This window comes from Chelonia mydas, chromosome 21 (genome assembly GCF_015237465.2).
Source record: "Chelonia mydas isolate rCheMyd1 chromosome 21, rCheMyd1.pri.v2, whole genome shotgun sequence".
NCBI classification, from domain to species: Eukaryota; Metazoa; Chordata; order Testudines; family Cheloniidae; genus Chelonia; species Chelonia mydas.
In genome coordinates this window covers 3,219,539-3,246,537 of record NC_051261.2, presented here as the reverse complement: position 1 = coordinate 3,246,537, position 26,999 = coordinate 3,219,539, and the positions used below count along the sequence as shown (strand labels likewise).

The following is a 26,999-nucleotide window of genomic DNA, read 5'->3' as shown; positions in this document are numbered from 1 at the left end:
CCCTCCTAGATAGATAGAAATCTCTCTACAGCAACAAATAAGCTATTCGGAAAGAAGGAAAAACATCTATTTACCTAATGTTTGGTTTCTTATAATTAGTTACCCCTGCCTGGCTCGGTCTTTTCTACAGACCCTATAACTTCTAGTTAGAGGACTGAACTAAATGATAGAAAAGTGGTATAGACTAATGTAAGCATATAAAGCTTCTATCATTAAGTGATCAAACAGTTTTTAACTCTTTTAAATTTGTCTATGCAAATGCTTCCTCCTTCTCTGTGAAGTGATTTGCTTTTTAAAAATTTATTGTTAATTCAATATTTATTACCCAAGCTCCATTAAAGGTAAATACATGAAATAATTACCACTATAACAAATTTATATTAGGTTGTGTTTTAAAATACTGCATAATCTTTTAAATAATACAGAACACTAGGTTTTCTTTTCTGATTAGTGACGGTTAATGGACACAGTGTAGCAAGAGCAAAGCCAAGAGGTAAATATCCATGATGGGTCTATAGCACATAATGATTCCAGAAAGTGTATTACCATATATGCACGAGTGACTCAAGCACTCTGGATTTGAAAGATTTGCTTAACCCAGTGCACTTTAATTCATGCACACAAACAATTTCCCAGGCAAAGACATGTCCTGGGCACTGTTCTGCAGCTTCAGTTAGGAGACAGAGGCCAGGAGATTCAAAAGTGATTGGTGATTTTGAGCCCCTGCCTTGACACACCTTGCTTTCAGAGGGTGGGTGTTCAGCATCAGCCCATCTGAGCAGCCAAAAATTGAAATTTGTTCGTCTCTAAGGTGCCACAAGTACTCCTTTCCTTTTTCCAAAACCAAGTGTCGCCTTTCTAAATCTTGGCCAGATTTCTTTGGCTCCCAACACCCACTCTTAACACTAAGGCTCAGAGTCGATGGGTGAAATCCCGGATCCACTGAAATCAATGGTAAAACTGCCATTAACTTAGATGGATGGTGGATTTCACCCTGTGTTCTAAGGCAGGCCCTAGGAACATGCACCACAAGCAGGCAGCAGATTAGATCACAATGTGTGTGATCTGACACCATCAGAGCATTTAAAAATGACAAAGAGTGTGTGGGTGAGGTTCTGTGGCCTGCAATATGTAGGAGGTCAGACTAGATGATCATGATGCTCCCTTCTGACTTTAAAGGCTATTAGTCTAAGATGTCCTCTCTTTCTTGGTGTTTTTTCCCTTCCTCACACCCCTTTCCTGTCCTGTTAATAATTTTAATGACTGTAACCATGACAGCTGCACAGCACGGAGTGCTGTAAGTCTTTGCAAGAATTGTCTGACTTGGGAAGGAGAGAGAAGCCAGGAAAACAGGGTAGCTGCTGACCAGCAAACACTGTGCTGAAACACGCTTCTTGATGATGCTACCACAGTTGCCTTGGGGCAAATCTGAATTGGATTTGGGGGTGAGCGTTACTGAGAGCAACGGTTCCACACAACTTGGAAGTGCAATAAACCTCTCTTCCTAGACATGTGGCAGGCATGTTCAGGTGGATATTGCAACTGCTGAGTGAATGCACTGGATCACTAGGCCAGTCATGTTGTACTGAGTCATTGTACCTGCATTCCACAAAGTTATTTCACATGCAGTAAACCTGCACACCAATTTGTACATTTTCCTCGCCTTTCACAATTGATCTAGTGTATCCCTCCCCTGAATTGCACCAGGAGTAACTTTGGCCCATTGATCTCTGTCTTTAAATTGACGATGATTACAGAGGATGTATTTCCTCTTGCTCTTGACAAAATGTCCGTTCCTTTGCTGCAGGAAGTTCAAGAGGCCCCAACAGTTTCTTCTCAGATACAGCACAAAAGGTTCCACCAGCATCTTCTGTTGCTGTCATTACCGGTTCAGTCATTTGTTAAAGTGGATTCAGTCTTAGGCTCCTGTGATGAACATTATTCCCTTTGCCTCCAGGCTAGCAGGAGATCAAATATTAATAGCTGTACTCCACACGGAATGTGAATGGTTCATCTCTGAGAATCTGTTCGCTCTTCCTCCCTGAAACAGAGCCACAAGCTAACTAAATAATTAAGCCCCATGGCTTTCAGAGTTTGGAACAGATGTTGTTATTTAAAAGATCTTCAGATGGGTATAAAACATTGCTGGGAAAGAATGGTGATTTAAACCTATTTTTTTAGTCTGTGAGCGAGGGAAGGAAATAGTGTCCAAGAGGAGACCACGAAGGACAGTCATGAAGGTTGATATGCTTTTGTGTGCCTGAGTTTATGTATGTGTATGGGGTGAACTTCACCTCTGTGAAGAGTTACAAGGCCTATCTATCACTTATGTCCCATATAAGCCCTACATTTCTTAGGGGTGAGCAGGATGTGGGTCTCTGAACATGATGGAGCATGACCAAGGGCTTGGCAAAGACTCTGTACAGACCCTGTGCACAGGAGTGAATTTCACCCCGTTGTCACTTGCGGCCAAATTCTGTGCTGATTTACACCCTGTGCAACCCCACTGACATCTCTCGGCTGTGTTTTCATTTAGCCAAATTGGGACTGTGATTCATGATTCAGGATAGAAACCAGGGCTCACTTGGTGCTGTTACATGGAATTAGGTGAAATGGGCCATTGCAGGTTGATCTGGTGGGCTCAGTCAACCCTGAAACTCAAAGCAAAGTCCAGAGGGTGCAAAATTCATGTGGACAAACTCCTAAAATGCTCATGTGAACAACTGCCAGTCTTCACACAACTCTGGGCAGCCCTACAGTCTCCATCACTGGGTGATGTCCAGTTTGCTCCCTCCTGCCTGAAATTTACAACAAAACCCAGCCTTGTTCCTTTGAGTGTCTCACCAGGCACATGAGCAGCCAGGAAATGTAAATGCCCTGACTCTGGCATCCAGCTGAGCTCGATGTAGGACCCAGAGATGGGGGCAAGTCCAAGAAGCCTCCTAGCTGCTCTAATCTAGGCAAGCTGGAAAGTCATTGTACTGGCTAGTGGTTGTTGGAGCACAATGAGTTCCAGCCAGGCATCCAGAACAGGCCCTCAGGGGCAGCTTTGTCCCCACTGCATGGACATGGTGCATGGACCAGGATTTAAACCTACACAACACCAAACAAAATGCACTAAAAGGACCTCCCCAGCCCTGCCATGACACTCCCCATGCTGCCCACTCCACAGGCAACCCTGAGTTAATGGAAGACCTTGCTGTGTGCCCGGAAGGCCAACAGACTTGGGCTCTGTCAGAGCAAGTGGGGAAGTGAATTCCAGGGGCAATGACTTTCCTCTGAGAACACCTTGCACCAGCCCACAGACATACAGGTCTAGGCTCTTGTTCTGAAATGGACTCTTGCATCCACACAGAACCTCAGCAACTTCAGGGTCGGGGCCCTAGGGATTAAGGTTTGCATTTACGTGCAGCTTTTGACATATCCTATTTTAAAGACTGGTGGGCTTGGCTGTGTCATCCCAGACCCACGCTTGGAGGTTGCTCCTTCGATGAGGGAGGGCTCTAGTAGGCACAAACAAGTGGAGGATCATGTATTTTGGTTGATCTGCTGCTAATGCCTTTAGGAAGGGTGCATTCCTCCCAGGTCTTACCTGCCCTAGTGACTCGCAAAGGGCAAGGCAGGGCATGAGATCACTATTTCTGAATATTGTCTTGGGCACTGTTAGAGCTGAAAAGAAAAGAAAAAAGCAGCCCCCGGTGCGTGTGTGAGAGTGGAGGTGGTAGGAAGAGTTGCTAGGAAACCACAGGAGCTCAACGTGCATATTACCAAATCTGGAAGATAATTCATTCGAAATAATAACAATCATATGACAGCAATTTGCACATTAAGAGCATTAATTTGGCTATCTTAGCCCTCATTTGTCTTAGTGAGGAGACTGAAAGGCGGGTGTCAATAAAGGTGTGGATCCTCTCCCTAGCCTTTGCAGTTTCAAGATGCAATGTGGCAGAATCTAGCGGCATAGAATGAGCAGGGAGGACACTCGGACTTTCCTAAAACATTGTGTGTGGGCTGCTCAGATGTCATGGTGATGAGGGGGATATATCTAGATAGACAGACAAACCCTACATTATGGCAATACCCTGGCAGTCACCTTCCTACGCTGTCCTTGGGATCAGTAATGGAATTGTAAGAGGACCTGGAGTACAGCCTGTCCCAAGGCAGAGTATCCCGTCATCTATCTCAACCCTCCATCTCTAATCTGTCTAGGCAAGGTGCAAGGAACAGGTGTTATAGGCCAAGAGACACTCGTACCGGATGGCAGGATTAGGAACTACCTATCTGTTGTTGTTGTTGATTTCCATATATTTCTAAGGGAGAGTGATTTTATTGTTGGTTTCTCTGATATTAGTCTCTGACATCATTTCTTACTTGCCAGATTCCTGTGGCCCTCCAGATTTTCTGTGCCCTTGATTTGGAAGATACATTCCTTCTTAGAGTATGGCTTGAGGTACAATACGCTGAGGTCTAAAATAAATCTACAGTACTGGCACAGTCAGTTATGTCTTTTGTAACCATCCCAAAAAAGCAGAGGATGTCAGGTCTTGTGTGGAAGAGTCCTACGTCCACTCCTGCTCCCGCCCTACTGGGCCAGGAGCTGTTATTAGCATTAGCCAGCCCATCCAATTGTATCAGCTAAACCCACAGTAAGAGCGTTCTTGGCAGAAAACACAAACACTGGATAATTAACAGCTGCTTCCCATATTTTTTCCTCTAAATAACGAATGGTTTGAATATCTGTAGCCCTCTTGGTGCCTGCTCTAGTGAGTACTGCATTGCACGACTGCACAACGCTTTTTTTTTTAAAATCCTTGTATCTGAAAGAAAGCCGCCATCAAAGATAGCCGATTGAAGGCTTTTATGGTTTGGTTTTCTAGTTCCACAGTGCAATATGAAAGCCATTCAGTCAGGGCCAGATTCCCCTCCCCAGTATACAGTAGGGATCTATAGTTCTGCTCCACAGCTCTCTGGAGTAGACTTTAGGCTTGCACCTGCATTCTAGATAGAAATTCTCGGCTTGCCCTTTGCATATGGAAAAATGTAACAAACCAGATTAGGGATTTGGAAAGCAGTGGCTCTTGCCACACCCTAGCTACAGTGTCAGAGTAAACGGGAGATGGAAGGAAAGTGCTTTCTTGTTTTCCTCTTGTTATCTTCAACCGTCCTTAAAATGGCCTTAGTCTACAACAACATTCACGTCCCTCATTAACATTGAAACCAAAAGAAATTTATCAAAGACTTCACTTCTCCTACTTAGCTGGAGCCCAGAGTACACATGGAGCCCTGGAAAAATAATGAGCCAGATCCTCAGCTAGGTGTAAATTAGCATAGTGCCAATAACTTCAGCAGAGGGTCTGACCTATTCATTGTTGTCACGGTCCCTTTGCTGCTGGTAAATAGAGCACTGTGCAAAAATAATAAAGAAAGAAGCCAAGGAATTCAAGGAAGCTGCTGCGTTTGCAGCGGAGTGTACACACTGATTACCTGTTCTACTTAGGATGCCGAGAAGCTGACATGACACCTTAAATGAAGCTTGGAAACAAGCTGGACTGCGAAGTTATGAATTGCTCCTGTGACATGCATTGAGAGGAATAATAACTGTTGAAAAAGCAAATGTCCCATGTAATAATAGCCGGTTATTATCATGCCAGTCCTGGATCCAACTTGATGTTGCAACAGGCAGGCAGCGCTGTTATAATGAAGTGATGGAGAGGACAGTGTATTTCCTACAAATCACATTACTGTTGTTCTAACTCTTTTCCTTAGGAAATTTTCCTCTGAACACCTCAAATCTTTACATTAAAACAGCTTTTGAGCCAGGTTTAAATATTCATTCTTTATTGTTTTGGGTGAGCTGTAGTGGAGCTGCATATGGAAATTAAATTGTGTAGAGCTCATTATACTCCTGTATAATTCGATAGAGCCACTTAAAGTCAGACCTTTATCTTATTTTGGGTCTCTTCATTGCTTTCCACAGATGAAAGATTCCCCTCCACTCCTCTGTGATTCTTTTAATCTTATTTTACCCTGGGCTCTATTAAAGCAACAGATAGTCATATCAAATGCAGTGTATCGTTTAATCTTTTCCAACACAGAAGGACATGATTTGCAATCTATTTATAGAACAATACACAGAATATGGAATTCAATGGGCCTCAGCTTATCCACTAAGCATAGAGTGACTGATGAGATAGAAAGATTTTAGTGCATTTAACATATGGAACTTAAACATTCTTCTGCAATTATATGGTGATGTTTCTTGTTTCCTTCAGGGCTACACAAGAACCTTAATAAATCAGGACTGGATTCTGCCATGCATATTTACACTGCATAGTACCTGACTCCTTGAATACTGATATCAATGGGACTACTCAAGGAGTAAGACACTATTCCGCATGAATCGGTTTGTTGGAATCTGCCTCCAAACCAGAGACACTTTTCACTTAATACATGTCTTCTAAAGAAAACAGCTCCATGCCATGCTGCATTACTAATAGAGAAGCTACTGAATTCCTTCTCCCATGAGGACAACTGAAGTTTCTTCATCACACTAACATGCACAGGATGATGACTATGTATTTGTCAGTGATTTCTCTCTGTGTCTTTCTGTATCTTGCCTCTATAACTTCTTTCACACAAATCACAACCCTACCCACTGATGGGCAGAGTTAAGGTGAGCATGCCACAACTCAGTGATAGGTATAGCCATTGGTTGCAAGTAGACTGAACGGTAGGGGGAGCTCTTATTGCTGCAGCTATGAGGCATGCTGCTTGCCCAAGCCAGGGAGAAGAGGGGGAGCTGTTCTCCTTCTCACTTCTCTTCACTGTAACCTTTGGACCAATTCCCCACCTCCAGTGCTCTCCCTGCATGGGCTGTGCCCAACAGTCACAGAGAGCAATCATCTCTGCAAGGCAAATGGCACCAATTGGCAAGCTGAGTCTTTTTTCATTCTTTCCCCCTTGCTGAGACAGGAGAGATGACAGAGCCAAACAAAACACACACACACACACAAAAAGAAAGAAAAGAAAAAGTTTTTTTTCCCCCTAAGAACTGATTTCCAGAAGATTAGTTTGTACCTCAGCCCCATAAATATGGCAACAGATTTCAAAAGTGTCTGTCTGCAAAGTTATCTGGACATCCAAACCTCTCACTTAAGGAACCAAACCCAAACCCACAGCTGGCTTTTGTTGTCCACAACGACAACATGTGTTTTTAGAAATGCTGGTGGCTTTATCATTTCTTTGGTGACAAGCTCTTTTACACCCCCATCCTCCCAGAATAGCTTCCCAAGCAATGATTGTAATGTGATCTATTAACCTCATCCCATGGGAGGCAGGAAAAGGGTTAACTATCCCATGCTTCCATGAGAGTTGCCTGCCACAGTGCAGCCACTGGGCCTGGGCCTGGCTGAAGGAAGCTACGGAATAGCAAAGGGGACTCTCAGAAGAGTGTGTGGTGGAGAGGGTCTGACTCCGTCTGCCCTAGGGACCAGAGCTTTCCCCTGTGAGGCCAAACCCACCCTGGAAGAGACAGACATGTGGAATGACAGACCCTTTGGCTGCACAAAGCTATCCCTTTCTTATTTAATGGAGAATCGTGAGCTGGGAGAAGCGCTGGCTGATCCTATTGGGGGTGCATGCTTTGTGCGCTTAGCTGGTAGTGGGGGCTGTTGTGGGAGCGCTACATAAGGAGAGAGAGCGGGACCAATGTGGGCAGTTAATGGAAAGAGCAGGATGTGCTGGCCGATAAGAATTGTTCCTGGGTCGTTAGGTCCGTCAGAGTAGCTGTTGTTCACAGCAAATGGCAGCTCTAGTTTCTGCCTCTCTTCCCAGAGACTCCATGTCTCCTCCCTTCGCCTTCCAGGGGGGAAATTGTTGCAATCCCGGCCCTGTGATCACACTCAATAACAGGAGGAAAAGGGTCCTAAAAGATGGAATGTGAGTCCATGGCACATCCTGTGTCCTTATAATAACAGCAATAAAAAACTGGCCACTGCCACCCTCCCGTGCTTTCCTGAGCACCCAGCTGAGAAACCTGTCTCACATTCTGCATGGGCCCCTAATTTGTCAGCAGATAGCTCTAGGGTTGTCATAGTTACTTGTTTCTCTGCCCCTTGTTTTTGCATTCCAGCACTGTTACATGTTCTTACTAGAATGGCTCCTAATTGTCCTGACTCAATAGCTAACGAAGCTTGTGCTTCTTATGTGGACTAAAATGAACTTGCTGCCGGATTACGGAGCCAGTGGACAATATGTAAAATTGCCTCTTTATTGTTGTTTTTGTTTAGAGTTAATGCTGAGTTAGGTCTCAGCAGCCACACTTAGATGAACAACAGGTGGCTCGAATTATCATCACGCCACAGTCTGCATAGTAAACAGAAGAGTTTTGCTTTACCGTGGGAGAGCGGAAAGCTGGGTAAATATTTCCTAAGGAGCAATTTCTCCAATGAATTTAGCTTCTTCTGTTTGTGGAGTACTCACAAGCAGATGGCAATATCCCCAAACGATGATGAGTATGTATTATTTGTATCACCGTGGCACCTAGGTGTCCCAGTCGTAGCACATAGGAGCTGCGCTGCGCTAGGTGCTGTACATAGAACAAAAAGACAGTCCCTGCTGCATCACTGGAGCTCAGTACCAGGCTCCTCAGTGCTTTCAGCTGAGCATGTTGCCAGCGGCTCTTCTCAACAAGGCTTAGGCAGTTTTGGATTTGGTTTATTTAGACACCTGAGGTGGAGAAGACGACATTAACTAATACAAATCCTACCAATGGCGTTATGTAATTAGCCACCTGGGCGGTGCTCTCCAAGTGCAGCGCCACATCCCTGCAGGGAGCAGAGAGGAAACCCTTTCACGTGGGTGACCAAGGAACCACCAAAGGATGGGGGAGATTTGTAAGGGTGCTCGCAGGTCACAGCCTACAACCCAGTAATGGGTGATAGCAGAGAAAGGGGCATCTGTCAGCGTCTGCAACAGATGTGCAGTGCCTCATGGATGAGTGAAGAAATGATTTTAAACAGGGTCAGTGTTCAAGTATGTGCACATGGGCGGGAGACGGAGCCTTTCAGCTCTGGTTCACCTGTTTGAATCCTCCCCTCAGAGGATGGGTTAGGGACATCTAAATAATTGTGTTATGCAGTTTGGGGAACAGAGAGCAGGAGTTTGAACTAGAGATAGCTGGAAAAGGCTACATAGTTTAAAAAAAAATCAAAGGAAATGAATCATATGACTTTTTTGCTACTTTTTTTGGGGGGGGCAATCAGAAAAATGCTTTACTTTTTAAAACCCTCCAATAACTTTCAGTGTTCCCCCTCCCGTACTCTCCCTTACCTCCACTGAGGAGGTGGGAGGTAAAAAGGGGGGAAAACATTTCAAAAACTCAAAATGCTGATTATTTTTTGTTTTGTTTTGTTTTTTATAAAAAAACTAAACATTTTCAAGAAAAACTTTCATTTCCTCTGGAAAGCAATTTTTTGTTGAAAAGATGTCAACCAGCTCTAGTTTTTAACCTTATTTCTTCCCCTTTTGCAATCTACCTCTTTCCTTTAAATGGTCCTTAAATAACCGTGCCCTGTCCTCTAGCCTGATGGATCTGAGCAGAGCTCTGATAATGCCTCCCTTGCTTAGCCAGATTGTTTCAATGTTAGCTTCTCCTAGTCTTCTCCCTTCCATGCTCCAGAGGATGACCACCTTCACAGGGCATCCTGCCCCGAGTCAGCCAAAAGAACAAGACAACCACGCTGAAAATTTCAAACCCACTTGGCAGCAAATCACATATGCTAATGCTATCTCTATTGACAGATGTGTCAGACATCTTTCTCAGGGGTAAGATGATGCTATAAATCTAGTGTTAAATATTCTCTTCATCATCATCACTACTCTTCATCTTCTCTTCTGTCTGCCGTCACATTTTCCGCGCCTACAGGGATGTGGGCTGTAATGCAGGGAACAGGCTGTGTCTAAAGTGCCTCTCAAGAAGAAAATAACAAAAGCAAAACAGTCAGAAGGACATTTATTTCTGACTTTTCCTGGTGCTGCCTTGATTCCCTTTTAAACATTTCCACAGCTACTTCTTCCGTCCTTTCCACAGATTTACAGCTGCCAGTGCAAAAACATTCTCAGGTTTCAGAGTAGCAGCCGTGTTAGTCTGTATCCGCAAAAAGAACAGGAGTACTTGTGGCACCTTAGAGACTAACAAATTTATTAGAGCATAAGCTTTTGCGGGCTACAGCCCACTTCATCGGATGCACAGAATGGAACATATAGTAAGAAAATATATATATATATACATGCAGAGAAGGTGGAAGTTGCCATACAAACTGTAAGAGGCTAATTAATTAAGATGAGCTGTTATCAGCAGGAGAAAAAAACTTTTGTAGTGATAATCAAGATGGCCCATTTAGACAGTTGACAAGAAGGTGTGAGGATACTTAACATGGGGAAATAGATTGAATGTGTGTAATGACCCAGCCACTCCCAGTCTCTATTCAAACCCAAGTTAATGGTATCTAGTTTGCATATTAATTCAAGCTCAGCAGTTTCTCGTTGGAGTCTGTTTTTGAAGCTTTTCTGTTGCAGAATTGCCACCCTTAAGTCTTTTACTGAGCGGCCAGAGTGGTGTAGCTCTTGCTGCCTAGAATAATCGGCCCTGTGTCTCTGTTCACTGCATCGACTCCGATCTAAAAAGATATTATTTCTTCCTTTTCCCTTTATTTCCCTCTCTCTCTGTTATTAGTGATATGATTGAACGCTTTAATTCCTCTGCCAAATAATGTGCCCATTCCACTGCTTTTCCTAATTTATACCCTAGACTCTTTGGTTGCATGTAATGTTCAGAACTGTGAAGCATTTTGGGATATAGTTTTATGTGAGAGCAGCTGTAGAAAATGAATTCCTGTCGCATAGTACTTCCCCTTATCTACATTTGGTGTTTGGTCCTTTGCTGGATGCTCATAATGGAACAAGAAGGCTTTCAAAGCTTCTACAACACATTTCCTGAGCTTCTAGGGTCAAAATGCTGTAAGCAAAGGCCACTGGCTAATAAATGAAACATACTGAACACACTAAACTAGAATACTCAAAAGCATATTTACCGAAGGCCTGGAATCTGTTGAAGGTTTGTGGAAGCTCTGTGGTTGCTGAAGTTTTATACTCAGGTGGAAGTGGACAATTTCAGATTAGCTCGTGTGAAATGCCGCACTAAAACCATACTAATCACTTTGAGGTTATCAGCTGTTTTAATATCTTTGCTTGCTTAGCAAATCTAACCATTCTATCATAAAGACCCTTTAATACTGTTGTCCACAGAATACTTTGGCATTTGAGTATTTACACTTCTCTCTCATTGTGTGCGTGTGTGTCGAAACCCCCCTGCTGTGTTGGAAAAGCTCCAGAAAACCTCCTGGGATGCAGCCTGAGCACCTGCCATCTGTGGTTTGAAGCCAAGATTTGGCGCATCCAGACGTGGGAGAACTCACTTTGCCAAACTTAGAGCGCCGGGGCAGCTCTAGAGGTTTGACTGCGTTCAGCAAGGCAGCAAATGTCTGCCAACATCAGTGACATGCCCCTACTCAAAGGAATTTCTGCATGTTTTATTGTCCACAGCAATCCCCTAGCTGCACCAGCGTTATCCAGAATTACTTCCAAAGTATGCCTTTTTAGCACGGGGCAGAGCTTCAGGAGGGACAGCCACGGAGACACGCCTGGCTCAGATTCCTGCCCACCTCAGTCATGTTGGCTGCTCCAAAGTACTGCTGGCTGCCAGTGCCAGTGCTTTTAGGAGGATTTGGCCACCATACTACAGCCCAACGGCAACACAGGCTGCATGACTAATGCTGCAAATCACACAGGTACTGCAGGATTTTGCACCCCCCGCCCCACTGCTCACACTCACCTGTAATAGCACTGAAGAGTGAGACCCATGTTTTCTTCCACGTTGGAGTGGGACCAGAAGGAGGTTTCTTGCAAAGAGTGGGGCATACCCTCTGCAGTGAGAAGACTGCAGAGCAGAGGGGCAAGTCACGGTATATTTTTTTTTATGGGCTAGTACGCCTGCCAACCAGAAAAGGCACTTCTTGAGCCCACATAGACTGGCTGGGCTGTTCAAAGGTGTGTACCATGAGAGTGGTGCCTTGGCAGCCCTGTTTGCCAGCAGTCCAGAGGAAGGCATGTGCAGTGGGGCCTGAAGTGGATTTGTTAGAACAGAGTTGAGTCTCCTTTGTTTAAAAAGTGGAAACACTAACCAGGTTTCACATTCACCTTGCAAAACTGGCTGCAAGCCAGCTAGCTAAGGGTCCAAAACACCACGCGCTTAGTAACTGGCAACGCAATGCCCTTTGAAAGGGAACAACAAATAAACCAACAAATGGCAAAAGTCCTTTAGATTCTTTGTGGCCGGCTGCACTGACCTTAAAAAAAAAAGAAGAAGAAGAAGAAGAAGACACCCTGAGTGAAAACCACATGACTCCTAGAGTTGCAGACATGAGGGCACTGACATTGTGTGACCAGGAAACTGCTGAGCTTAGCAATGCCTCTTTGCTACTGAAAGCAAGATACGTGGTTCAGATGCAATACAAGAGCCCTGAGAAGATGGGGCTGAATGCGCTTAGCCTACGGAAGGGTTCACCGAGAGCAGATATGGCAAGTGTCTCTGACTACTTAGATAGAAAGCTTAGGACTAGTTAGTAATAAATGGGAAGAGGAAATGAGAAGAAATGGCCCTAAATTTACAAATTGAGGGTTCCATCGCACAGCCCTTACTCTCTAGCATTGCCCTATTGGGTTATAAGGGCTGCAGGACCCAATCGCGGAGACGCCACAATCCATGACAGCCTGCAGAATTTCCAAGCCTGGGTCTGGTCTGGAGCAGTGCTGTCTTCAATAGGATTTGCAGGTGCCCAGCACCTCTCAGTATCAGGCCCCAAATTTATACCCAGATAATTGTACAGAGCCCAGAGTTCCTGCTACTGTTTATTGCCAACACTTCATTCTCCCTGGGATATGATGCTGGAGCCAAGGGGCTTGGTATTGCCATAATTAGTTGGACTGTAATTGGAGCAGCTTGGGGAGATCTCTGCTCTCAGAAGAGAAGAGAGGAGTGTGCACAATTAAACAGCCCCCTTCAAAATTCTTTAATGTACAAAACCCTTCTATTCCTTTTCATCGACACTGACACCCTTCAGTGCCATTACTTTGCAGCAATAGGTACCTCCTGTATTTCCTCAACACAGTGTCTATCCAATTAGTGTACAATGAACTTATGCTTGGTGAGCACACAGGCAGCATCAGACTTGGTACAAACAGCTTCCTCCAGACGCCCTCTCCCCCCATCAGCTTTGCAGTTGGAAAGGGGATCTGTAGTTGTTATTTCTGGAGCTTAGTCCCAGTAAATAAAAAAGGACAGTAGAACAAACCAACTTTGTTTGCTATGCTTGATAGAATCTTTCCAACTCAATGAGGCATCTGAGCTGGTTATTTTTAAAGCAGGACAATTTAAGTGACACAAAGGACAAGTGTCAATGTCCCCAGGAGATTAAGGAGAAACGAGGCCTCCCACAACACTTTGAAAAACATTTTGTTTAGGAGCAGTTTGGCCGACAGATCTAATATTGTCTGTGGGGTTTTGCTGCCTTCCTTCCTGTTTTTGTCACCACTTGTGGCATTTGTGTGAAGGGAGGAGCTTTGCTGCTAATAAGGTCTCACCTGCTTTCCCCCTTGAAGCCATAAGGCTAAATTCTCTCTGAAAAATAGTTCTCTCAAGATTCTCAACCAGTCTTATAGGCTCAAGATTTCTGGATCATTCACATGAACTCTGCAAAGGCACTCAAACCTTTGGAAGTTTAACTGAATCAAACCCACAATCAAAAATCTTCTCTGTTCTGTTCAGGTTCCTATACATCCCTCATCACTATGACATCTGTTGCATAATGTGACTAACATCTGTCACATAAGGTTTGTTCTTTCTCTCTTCCTCTCCCCAAAGGGAAACTGTTCGGGGTTTGAGCATATTTAAGGGTCTCATATTAAGAATATAAGAACATAAGAATAACCACACGGGATCAGAGCAATGGTCCACTTAGCCCAGCATCCTGTCTTCTGACAGTAGCCAATGCCAGGTGCTGCAGAGGGAACGAACAGAAGAGGGCAATTATCGAGTGACTCATCCCTTGTCCTCTACTCCCACCTTCTGGCAAACAGAGACTGGGGACGCTCAGATCATGGGGTTGCGTTCCTGACCATCCTGGCTAATAGCCACTGATGGACCTATCCTCCACGAACTTACCTAGTTCTTTTTTTGAACCCAGTTATAGTTTTGGCCTTCACAACATCCCCTGGGGACGAGTTCCACAGGTTGACTGTGCATCGTGTGAAGAAAGATTTCCTTTTGTTTGTCTTAAACCTCTCCGAGGAGTTACTACGGATTTACACTGGAGGGTGCTTTAGAACGTTTGCAATCCTCATTCTTCCTGCCCCGGAGAGCCCAGATCAGATACTTGTACCTGCCTATTCTTCTCACTGCGCCCATACCAGCATGAGTACAAACTGAACCCTTATGTGAGAGAGATGCTAATACTGATCTGAGCCGGAGAGCCACTCCACTGTCGAATCTTTTAAATATTCCAGTTCTCAGATTCAAAGGTGTTTGTGACATTCACTCAAGAGCAGCATTGTATCAATGTCAGGAAGAAGTTCTGTTCTTAAAATATCACTCAGAAATAAACATCCCCCGCCACCCCCTCAAATTTACCAAATGAACCTTGTCAGAAATGATCAATTCATCTCCCACTGAGGCTGACCCGGTCTTTGCTGCATGCCAGAGGAGAGAATTTGACAACACTGCACAATGAATTCAGATTGCCAGATCTCCTTGTAATTAATTCTCTGGTAATACAGTTTGGGGGAAGAGCAATTTATCTTTGAAGTGTTTAAACTGATAATGGGTATTTTTTTTGTCTCCTCTTTAAGGCAAAATTTTATCTCAGTTTGTTTTTCAAAGACATGTGTGTGGATTTTAATAAACATTTGCAAATATTTGCTCATGCCATTTGAACTCATCTCCGTGTTAGGCCAATACCTCCTGAGCAGCAACAACAGCTGGGATTTAGCATATGATAAAGTAGGGAAGCATAAGTGCTGTTGAATGCCTTCCCATTTCTCAACTTTCTGAAATAATGCAGCTGTACCTAAAGCTGAAATTAAGCTGGAAAACTCAGGTTTAATCTCACTCTTATCCGCCTATCTGTACATCTATTTGAACATCACATTCAGCCAGATATGACATGCTCACGTTATTTCTGCCTTTATTACTGCTCATTAGATGACCCAAGTCTAAGTCACGCATTCAGCTGCATTTATCTCTAGTTTTAGGAGCCTGCAAATTGAAATTCTTTTGCGCAAAACTGCAAAGGCTGGGGAAATTTGGAAGAGAATTTAAATACACGGTCTGAATATTAAGTTGTAGACTAGGGAGGGGGGAGTATCTGGCTGCTGACAGAGAGATTTTCTGCCTAATGACTCAGATGTTTTTCTGTGGCTTGTCTCCACTGGATACAGCAGAGTGGGGTGTGCCCTGATTCTCAAACTGGCTTTACATTTGTCCTAACTTTGCTGTAGTTTAGAGCAGCCTCAGGGCTGCCCTAAAATGTGTCAGTTGGTACCACTGACCTACTGAGAATAGCCAGACTGCAGTAACACTTCAGCTATGCCTACTCCTTTTAAAAGAGTTCATTAAAACAGGAGGAAACCATTTCTAGCTCCAGATTTTAAAATGTATTTATGTTCCATAACAGTTGTGCTTCCTGCAATAGACTGAAGTTCTTTTAAAGCATCTACAGTAACTGACACACTCAAAATATTTACCATGCTGGTGACAGACGGAGAAAAGAGAGAGTGAGCCCAAGGCGTATTTAGCACGGCCGAAACCTAGGAAATGCATTTGTGGTGTTTCATGCAAAAAATGCCATCGCTTAGCTTGCTCCTTAAAGGGAACAGTGTATGACAACCCTTATGTGGATGCACAGGGCTAGCACGTGTGCAAGGAGCTTTATCCCTCCCCTCCTTGCAAGACTCCTCCGATACCAGACACACTTACACTCCCTGTACTCAGGGAAGCATCAGAATTGTTACCTGGCTGCATCCCTCAGTGGGCAAGGCCTATTCCCCTCCCTTCCTTCCTTGCACTAGCCCATGTTCAGAGAGGTCTCGCCAGGGACTGTGTGGATCTAATATGCATACCCTGAGGGATGATGCAGACTAGACGCCTTGAGGAAGAACTGTTCTATTTCGTCTTATTACTCCCTGAGCCTGCAGGGTGCAGGACAGCTCTGCAGCCCCCCGCACTCCACCCAGTGGCTTAGTTGTTCCTAAAGTGATAGTCACGTGCCTGGGGAGGGAGAGGTTCATTATTGTGTTAAATATTCTGTTATCTTACCCAGAAAATAGATTCGCTCAACTCATTTTTTTATAGCAAGCCAGATTTCCGCCCTGGGCTTCTGTCCCTATTTTACGCTCAGACGAAGTGGGGGCAGGGGAAGTGGGGCTGAGTCTTCCATCTGCACAGCCCAGAGAGAGGAACTCCATCCTCCATCTACTATCTCCAGATCTTTCTGCTCGTGCTCAGAGTTCAGCCCCAAACCGTAGCGAGGAACCATATTGCCACACCTTGGGATCCCATGATGTATCTCCGGCAGTCTGTCTTCAGGACACGTCACCCTGCTCCCAGGGTTCTTATTCTCTTTGCTGCCAAGCCGTCTCAATCTCAGTCTCTCTTCTGCTGCATGCCTGCTGCCTCTTGACTTCACAGCTCAACCCTGCTCCCTCCCCCAGAGGTGTTTGCTAAGACATGTATTCCCAGTGCCACACGCTCTGTCTCTCCCCCATCAGGTCATCCCGCAATACGCACCAACTACAGTAAAGTGACAAGCTTGGTATGTGATCCAGGCAGCAGGGATTTAGGAGACCTGTGCCCTATTCCTGGCTCTGTCAGTGGCCTGCTGGGTGACCTTGGACAAGTCACTTCACCTCTCTGTGCTTCTGCTTTCCTGTCTGTAAAATGGGGGTAATACAGTTTATCTCCTTCATAAAGTCCTTTGAGATCTACAGATAAAAAGAGCTATTACTATTATTAGGTGGGAAATTTAACCATTACTTATATTTGTCCTACTCCAGAAGATGGAAATCAAACCTCCGGGGGATGGTGCTGGAATCCACATGATGTTTATAGTAGCTTCTAAACTCCCATAGACAAATCCCCAGTGAGACTATCATTAGTTCATTGCTGTGTGTGTTTCTTTCTCTTTAGTATTCCTACAGTAATCAGCATGTGAGGATTACTCATGCTTCTGACTTGAGAAAACTTTACAAATCCAGCAATTTATGCAATGCCAAGGGGAATTAGAAATTCAAATCTAGGGAAAAAATTATACACCGTGTGTGTCAATACAGCAAACCTGATAAGAGCAGCAATCAGTCATGTGAGCATGAAGGTTAGCAGCATATATCCTCCTTACAAAACAGATCAACAGCCAACAAAAAAAGGGAGAAAAATGAATCCATGCAAAAATCTTCAATATGAATACTGACTGCATGGAGATGATACTATAGCAATGTGGGAGGATAGGCTTGTGGTTATGGCATGGACCTAGAACCCAGGAGATCTGTATTCAATTCTTGGTTCTGCTATAGGTGTCTTGTGTGACCATGGATGAGTCATCTGTTTAAATAGTAAGTTCTTTAGTGTAGTAACTGTCTCTCACTAAATGTACATAATGGGGCCCCAGGCTCAGTTAGGGCCTGTTGTGTTAGTTTCAGTAAAATAAGTGAGCTCAGAGAAGTTGCCATAATAACAGAATATTGTGCAATATTTGTCCAAAACAACATTTACAAAGGCATATTTCTCTTTACAATTTTTTTTTAGTCACAAATGATATTGTAAATGAAGGCAATGGGGGGATGTTTTCTTTTTTAAATTAGAAATTTGAATCTGTTATAGATGTTGCTATTTAGTGATGAATTTGTGGATGGATTGTGTTTTTAGTTGCTTAAAAGGTATTTGAGTGACCTGTAAATTCACAGTTCTGGGAAATTAATTGTTAATTGGACATGGTTTGGTTGTTCTTTATGTTGTGATTCTGAGGTCTGACATAGAAGTCTCTACACGCAGATGGGATGGATTGTGGATCTGTCCTCCAGGGAACCATAGTTAAATTTTCCATTAGCACGTAGCATTGGGGCGGCATGATATTCAGTTATAATGCTTGTAATATGGTCCTGTTCATTACCTGTTGAAATGCATTCTTCTGACTTAGGATTCTGATGGAGAGTGCTATTTGGGATGCAATTGTTCAGTGAAGGGGATTTTGTGTTGAATTTTAAAAGGGGATTTTACTGCTGGAGAAAGCTGGAGGATTGACAGCGCTAGAGACTGAAACCCTATCAGCACAGAACAGATGCAGCACCGGAGGCAGTTTTGCAAGCTCACAATACCACACTTTGCTTGTAAGAGAAGGTGGACAGTGAGTGAGTCCTGAGACAGTCTGGCCAGCTGGAACTCTGGGAGATCTTAGAGACGGGAGCTTTCCATCCATGACTCCACAATATGCTTCAATGCTCATCCAGAGTAGAGGATAGGAATTTAGACTGTGATTTTCAAAAGGCACCTAATTCCCTAATCCCATGGGAGCTGGGCACCCAAATCCCTTAGGAGGCTTTGAAAAGTCCAGATTTAGCCTCATATTCCATCCTTACCAGTATCAGTGCTTTCTAAATTGCTTTGGGATTCCTTGTCTATCGCAAACTCTATTCAGAATCAAATTGTTTTCTACAGTCATTTCTGATTGCAAGTGAGATGCTGGAGCATATGCATGTTTTATTTATTTCTCCTACAGCTCAGTCTTGATTTTATTCATTTCCATGTGTGTTTATAAAACTTGTATTTAATAATATATTGCTCTTTGTTCATTATTGAAGGAGAAATTCAACTCATTACAGCTCTTGTTGCAATGGCTGTCACTTGGACTTATCAACAGACACTTTAGTACTTAATAGCTTTGCTTCAGTCTCTTCTGTAAAAGACAAGGCGGTGCCTAGGTGCTATTTAAGCTAGTTAGAAGAAAGTCAATTACTGAATATTTGTCTCTAGAGCATAAAAAAGACCAGTCATCCCCATCACCAGTTTTTTATTTTATTTTCAGATTTGCTGCAGGGAACATTATTTAACATTCCTACTCGGCAACAAGATTCAGCTGGACCTTTGCAGTGTCAGATACTTGAGGTTGACCTAACCCCGCTGTAAACACAACTACGTCAACAAAAGAATTCTTCCATCAACCCAGCTTCCGCCTCTTGGAAAGGTGGGTTTACTACAGCCACGGAAAAACCTCTGCCATCACTCTGGTAAGTGTTGACAGTGCAATGCTACAGCAGTGGCCCCTGTAGTGTAGACATTCACTGAATGTAAATACGCTGTCTTGGTTACTATATTCTTACAACCGGCCAGGCATAGGTCTCCCCTGCCTGGCTCTGAGTGTAATCATTTACTCCTGTGTAAAGTAGATGGAAAGGTGAGGTGTAAAACACCTCTGCTCAGAATGGTAGCACTTCACACTCACTGGGAAGAGTAATGGTAAGCAATTGTGAATGGGTGGAGAGGTGCCCAGGAGACAAAGGGTGTGATTCTTCACTCACTCCTGCTAGTTTTACACCAGCATTACTCCATGGACTTTCAGTAGATACACTCCTGATTTACACCAGTGGAAGCAAGTGAAGATCCAGGCTCAATTCTATGGTAAATGTGGTCCACACACTGAAAGGCTTTGAGAACCCATGCCCTAAACATTATGCCTGCTGAAATAGACTGTGTGCAGTGATGAGACAGATGTCATTGGCTCTTCTCTCTCCTTGGTTGTGTTGTTTTCTGAGCTGTTCCTGTGATGCTCAGCTCCAGAACAGAGACATGACTGCATCCCCCCTGCTATATTACAGACCCATCCGGTTACTGTATAGCAATCTCTGGGGTTTGAAGCTACCTTGTGGTGTCTCTTTGTTTTTGGTGTCTTTTGTATCTCCTTTGAAAATTCTTGCACTCTTCCTGGTTTGATAGTAAAATTATTCCACTATTAAATATAAACTTGTGTGAGGATGGTTCTGTATCCATAACAACATTCATTCGTTGCAAGGGGCACATGCGCTCTGCTACCTACAGCACTCAGGTCTTTTTCACTGGTACGTAGGTAGGTGAGCAGCTTGATTTTACATGTGATTAAATGCCGCAAAGATTTAACAGGGGGGCTATAAGGAAGCAGCACTGGAACAGTGCAGTGATCTCAGCCTTCACAGGTAATGATGAAATCCACTTTCAGATTAATGGCCTCATTCCTCTCTAAGGACCTTCTATGAATATCAAGATTGGAACATAGTCTAACTTAATTGATTGACAAGCTGCAGGTAGATGGGTGAGGAGTTCATGAACCGGCAGATGCTCGCTTCTCCAGATGGTAACTGGAGTATATGCATAAGGCAGTTCAGGCTCTGTCTACACTACGCACCTTTTAGTGACACAGCTGTGCCCCTACAGCCTTGCCACTATGAGGCGCGAAGTGTAGCTGCTTCCAGCCACAAGCAGCAGTGGCAGCTTTGTCGTCAGGAGAGCTCTCCTGCTGACAAAGCGCTGTTCGCACCAGCGCTTTTCGTCAGCAAAGCTTTTGTCGTTCGAGGGTGTGTGTGTTTTCCTCACACCCCTGAACAACAAAAGTTTTGCGGACGAAGTTCCAGTGACGACAAAGCCTTCGAGTGGTGTGGGAGTTGAGAAGTTATGCAGCCTTATGCATACCTTGCTTGCTTCAACCCTTCCTATAATAAATACAATACATAGCAATTTAGAAGTTGCAAAGATGAGCTAGCAGAGGCTAGACTTTTGCTGTCTTGAAATATAACCTCGTGTCCAACCAGGTGGCTGTACTGGAATTCTGGATAGGTCGATTTCCAGTCTGTAGATACTTGATTTTCTATCTTCCAGGTTGCACCACAACATAAAGCCAAGAAGCCAAAGCTCAGTATGCCTAGAGGCTTCTCAAGTCTGGGCCTGATACTACTGTCTCTAATCAAAATCCACACAGATACAGATTCTCAGCTGGTGTGCACTGATGGAGTCACTGGAGCTACGCTGCTTTACACCAGCTGAGAATCTGTACACTGATTTCAGAGATGTCAGATCAGAGCCTATGTCACCAAATGGAGGAGCGGGATGTACATAAATACTCACCAAACTGCTGTACACTAAAGCTTTTCTAATCTAATCTACCGGTTTATCCATTTGTGGTATTTATATGGCAGGACTGTAGTACAGATATACAGAGACAAGGTAGGGGAGGTAATATCTTTTATTGGGCCAACTTCTGTTGGTGAAAGAGACGAGCTTTCGAGCTTAACCAGAGCTGTTCTTCAGATCTATGTAAGCTCGAAAGCTTGTCTCTTTCACCAACAGAAGTTGGCCCAATAAAAGGTATCATCTAACCCACCTCGTCTCTCTAATATTCTGGGACCAGCACAGCTACAAAACTGGAAACGAATAGAAATACAGTGAGGCTCTGCTGTATAAGCTACTAAGCATTAAAATTTAAACCCAAAGGGATCTGCTTCTGTGAGCCTTATGCCCAAATGCAGTCCCACTGAAGTCAGATCACATTGCAAGACTGGGTCCTACGTGAATTACTAGAGACTTATACCAGCCACATGATGGCTAATGCCATGTGAAACAACTGTGTGGATGGCACTTTTTACCAAATGGGCAGGTGTGTGTGTGTGTATTTATATATATTTCATATTTATATTATGTTTTTCATCTAAATTACATTGTGTTACACTCTACATTTCAAATAGCTGGTAAAATGGAGAATTTTTGTAAAATTTTAAAGGATATATATACACTGTCAAATCCATTTTGAATGTAGATGCAACACTCAGAGCTAATATATGGCAGATGCATTTCATTTCTGCATGGCAGCTGTCCACTTGTTGCTATCCTATAGGTCCAGAATGCCAACATTTGTAAATTTTCCAGTCCCATCTCTGCCCCCTGAGATGCAAGATGGAGACACACCCTAGATACCTGCCTGGGGCAGAAAAAACACATCTTTCTTCTACTACCTTCCATCAAGTCCCCTAAGCACTGGATTCTTGGCAGACAACATTGCACAGAAGAAAAGAAATATTTAGGCTAGATCTACACTACAAATGCTACAGTGCCGCAACTACACAGCTGTAGTGTAGACACTTACTACAGTGTTGGAAAGGGTTTTCCATTGCTGTAGGTAAGCCATCCCCTTGAGAGGCAGTAGCAAGGTTGACAGAAGAATTCCTCCATCCACCTAACAGAGTCTAAAGTGGGACTTAAGTTGGGTTAACCACATCTCTCAGGTGTGAATTTTTCACACCCCTGAGCGACATAGCTAGGTTGACCTAAATTTTAGGTGTATACTGGGCCTTAGTCTCTAGGAGCGATAAGAATCTGATTCTGCAATCCTGGCTCGCGTATAAGTTGGCAAGTCCAAAATGAAGAATGCAATACATGTGTTATATTTTTGCACTGAATGTATTAGTATATCATTAGTAAACCCCAGAAATTCCCAGGAGCTGATGATTATGGTCAGCATTTAATTATGTATTACATGCAATAGCTTTTTATTTATTTTTTTATTTTTTTAAAAAAGCTCGGACATGATAAGACTACAAAGGGACCGCACTGCCAAAAGGGTGAATAACTCCTGATAAAGATAAAAAATAAGGATGTACATTTTTTATCACAGTGGAACCAGGCTGGTGTGTAATAAAGGGCAGCAATGGAAACCCCACTGCTTCATACATTTAAAACAAGATTAGATGAAAATACATTGTAGTGAACTAGATTGTGTGTGTATAGATGTGGGCAGATGAGTGTGTTTGTGTAGGTGTAAGTAAATGCACATGTGCGTAGATGTAGGTAAGGTGTGTGGGTGTACCACTGCCCTTACTAGATACAAACAGAAGTGGCAGTTGTGTCTCACATGACTTATGCACAGTGGTTTTGAGATTTGCCATTAGCTTAAGTGTAGCAAGCTGGGCTTTTGGAGCAGAAGGCTATGAATTCTATCCCTGCTTTTCCCATAAAGTTCCCAATGGCCATGCTGTGTGACACAGGGACAACAGTTAAATACCAACGTGACCATGTTCGTTACAATATCATAACGAACAATCCTTCCCCTGTGGGGCAATGGTCTAGGTGACCTAGCCCTGTGATTTGTGTATATCTTTTATTCTTCCCTTAATGATAGCAACTCCCATCATGATAAAATGCTCATGTTGCATCTGTGTTGCTTGTGATACTACCAGTAAAGCAGGGTCACCATTAATGCGGTGTGACTGTAAACTCTGCAGTCTGTCAGTGGAAGGTGCTGTCTGGGATAAATGGGACTTACCTTTTGTGCTCTTCGCTTGTCAGCTCTCTGATTCTGATGATAAATTCGGCTGAAATTGGAAACAATAACTGGGACAGGCAGAGCAATGACCAGCACTCCGCTCAGCGAGCAAATGGAGCCAAATATCTTTCCAGCAATCGTCTTGGGCACCATGTCACCATAACTAAAGGGAAACAAAGACAAAAAGAGGGCCCGCTGCTTTAGACAAAGCCAGCCATGCCAAGAGTCTGTGTTATTTCACTGAGCATGCAGATAAACTGAAAGGTCAAGCTGGACAGTAAAGTCTAATAGCCAACAACAGTGCATTGGTGCATTTCATCCCAAACAATCCTAATACTACCTCCATGGCAAAAGTATCGTTGGATTCAAAGTGAGTGTCTTGATAATAGCCAAATTCAGGCCTTGAACAGGAGCCTTACCAAAAACTTAGAACAGCCTCCTCTTGGTCCCCAGTGAATATATAGTCAGAAACTGTAACTGGAATTTTCAAAAGGACTGGTTCATTTTAGGTCCACAACTAAAGAGAGTGGCAATCTCATGTCATGGTATCTGCATAAGATGATCACTACAGAGATCAGGAAGGCGTTTCCTCACAATGTGCAGCATTATGCTATTGGCTAGCTGCATTATGGTTTGGATTTTGCTATTCATATGTTTGTCTGAAGTACAGGTGTTGGCCAGGGCTGAAGGCAGGATGTTGGCCAGGATGGACCAGTGATCTGAATCTGTGTAGCAAATCACATGTAATGGAGGGACCTGATTTACCACCTCTTTTACACTGGTGTCATGCTACTGATGTCTGTGGAGTTACGCCTGATTTACCCCACGGTAGGTCAGAAGAGAATTAGGCCCTTTGGCTCCAATAAATGTCAGAAAAGCTATGATTTAGAGCTCTGCAAAATGACTGAAACCCAAAGCCAGGTCTGCTGCTGGGCTTATCTTACAAACTCAAAACTGAGTTTGTGTTCATTGAAGGATTCACTTAGGATTAATAAGGAAAACTTAGCTTGATTTATATATTTACATAAAATCCCAATGGACACTTCTGGTTTCACATATATTCAGAAATTTTTTGATTTATTTAAACCCCAAACTCAATGAGAAATTCAGGCACGTGAACCCAACTGAAGAATGGAAAATATTGAAACAAATCTCAGAAAACTCCAACCTAAGTTCTGCACAACTCTCTCTTCATGAACAATTTTATTTTGCATTTGGAATAATGCTGGTATAAGCAGAGATAAAAGAATCCCCTTAATTTTTATACCAATTGAAAATCATGTTGATTTAACTTAGATTTCACACGACAAAAACTACCGCAGAGTAAAGTGCTACTTTACTGCTGGTTTGTGTTTTTATTTTGCATATTGCAAAAGCTTTCTGCTGTATTTGATACCTAAACCCAGCACTATCTTTCTGTGGAGAAACCCTCAGTGCTTTGACTTGTGGTTACTCACTATTGCGATAAGAAGCAGCATGGCTGTTATTCCCTAAGGGAACAAACTCCTGTAACTGCTCTGGACTCCGACAGGTGATTGGCTGCTCTAGCTCACTGACTGCCATATTATAGTGAAGGCAAAGCACTGTAGCAAAGGTAATTGGGATTCTGAATTTACGGTTTAGTCTGACACAATCCCCATATTGCATCACAAATGATTGGACCTTTTATTCCAGCTGACTGCTCCATCACTCATGATTCCTCCATATCACAGCACAGCTTATCAGAATTTGGAATTCTAATGGCGTGCCAGCTACTGGCCATGCTAAAGCAGCCGCCCTGCTCTCGACAGATGCAGAGGTGACCATGGCCGGAGAAGGGTGTTAATGATCCCTTGCCTCTAGAAGTGATTTCAGTGCTCTCTTCTGCAAATGACTGTCAGACAAGTCAAACTCACACCCGGAGAAATGAACTACAGTGTCTTCAGAGCAGCCAGTAAAGGTTGCATTGTAGTTAGCACCCGTGTGGTATAATAGGAACATGATTAAATCAGTTATCAGCTGAACTTATTGGCATATATGAGTTGCCTTGTTAAAGCATTCATTGTGTATGTTACCATCAGAGCAAATACAAATGGCTATAAGCTGGAGGAAGGAAAAACAAAAACAAACAGTAGAGCAGACATTATTAAGGCACTCAGGCATTACTGTAACTTGTTTAAATGTGTATTGCAAACGAGAACCCAGGTTACACGCCTTTTGGGCACAAGAAGTGGAATTTTCAAAAGCTCCTATGTGACTTAGGAGCACAGCTCCATTGGGACAAGGTGGAAAGGCTCTGCCTGTGTTCAGCATGTAAAGGATTCCCTGGCTCCCTGCCTAATTCTTGGCTCATCTAGGGCGGGGCTGTGTTCGGAAGAGGGAAATGTAGAAAAGGGGGCCAGGAGAAGGGTGTGTTCCATCTCTGCTCAGCTTACTGAAAACTGGAAAGAAAGGTCTCTGGCTGCTGTGACCTGGTGTTTTGGATCGTTGCTCATGTTTTGGATCTTTTTGTTTTAATGCCGTGAACCTTGAGGACAGGGGCTCAAACTGACTTATGGGCTTTACCTTTTTACCATTTGCTGGCTGGCAAATCTGCCTGCCTGCTTCTACCATCCATGAGCTTTGATGGGTAAAGCTTCCTATGCAGAGCAGAGCCATAAGCAGAAATTCTATCTGGTGGGACATTCCAATATTTGAACATATTTTTCATCCTGAACTGAAAAGCTGAAATTATTGACATTTTTTGCAGAATGAAAAGGTCCCAAAAATGTTGATTTGGAAATGTTGGAATGTTTTGTTTTCAGCATCCCAAACTGAAATGTGTGTGATGGGCAATTCCCAAGCTGCTCCGCTTCTATAACTTCGGAATGCACTAAGGGAGTGGTCAGTTCTGATGGCTCCTCCTGACTGGCTAAGATTTGCATGCATCCTGTTGTGACACCCCTACCCCCATTCCCTAGACCACTTGTTTGTCCCTACGACTTTGTCCGTCTTGTCATTTAGAGTATAACCTCACTGGGACAGGGACTGCCATTTCCTGCATGTCTGTACGTACCTAGCACACTGGGGCCCTGGTAGGTTGGCCTCTGGTTGCTCTGCAATGTAAATGACAATAAGAAGTGTGCGTACTGTGAGATGTAGTGTGACACAGTTGCTAACAAAGGTGTATCGAAATTTGGACACTAGGAGGCAATCTCTTAAAAAAAATGCACGCAGTCATGATACAGGCTTGGATTAGCATCTTCCTTCATTGGGGAAAATAAGCTGTTTGCTGACTGCGGTCACCAGCAGTGGCTTTTTATTAGCATTAGGGTACCATAAAGAGGCCCTGACTGAGATCAGGGCTCCACATGTGGGAAGAGTTGGTTCCTGCCCTGAAAGCTCACAATAGAAATTAACAAGACAAGGAGTGGCGGAAAGGGAGGACTGTTTTGCAGATGTGGCACAGAGAGGTGACCTGCCAAGGGTCTGTGGCAGAGATGGGAACTGAACCCTGCTCTCGTGAGTCCCGACCCAGCACCTTCAGCCCAGGACCATCCTATTCAAATATAATAAACTTGAGCTTTTCCC

The 26,999-nt window shown here is 43.6% G+C and overlaps 1 protein-coding gene across 2 annotated transcripts in view; it reads right to left on the bottom strand.

Moving 5' to 3' along the window:
• The window catches only part of KCND3 (potassium voltage-gated channel subfamily D member 3), a 226,691-nt gene that overhangs the window by 26,590 nt on the left and 173,102 nt on the right, over positions 1-26,999 (bottom strand). For both annotated transcript variants that reach the window (XM_037885074.2, XM_037885075.2), the window contains exon 3: positions 23,451-23,613. In XM_037885074.2, coding sequence (XP_037741002.1) covers positions 23,451-23,613 — 163 coding nt within the window. The remainder of the gene's footprint in view (positions 1-23,450; positions 23,614-26,999) is intronic.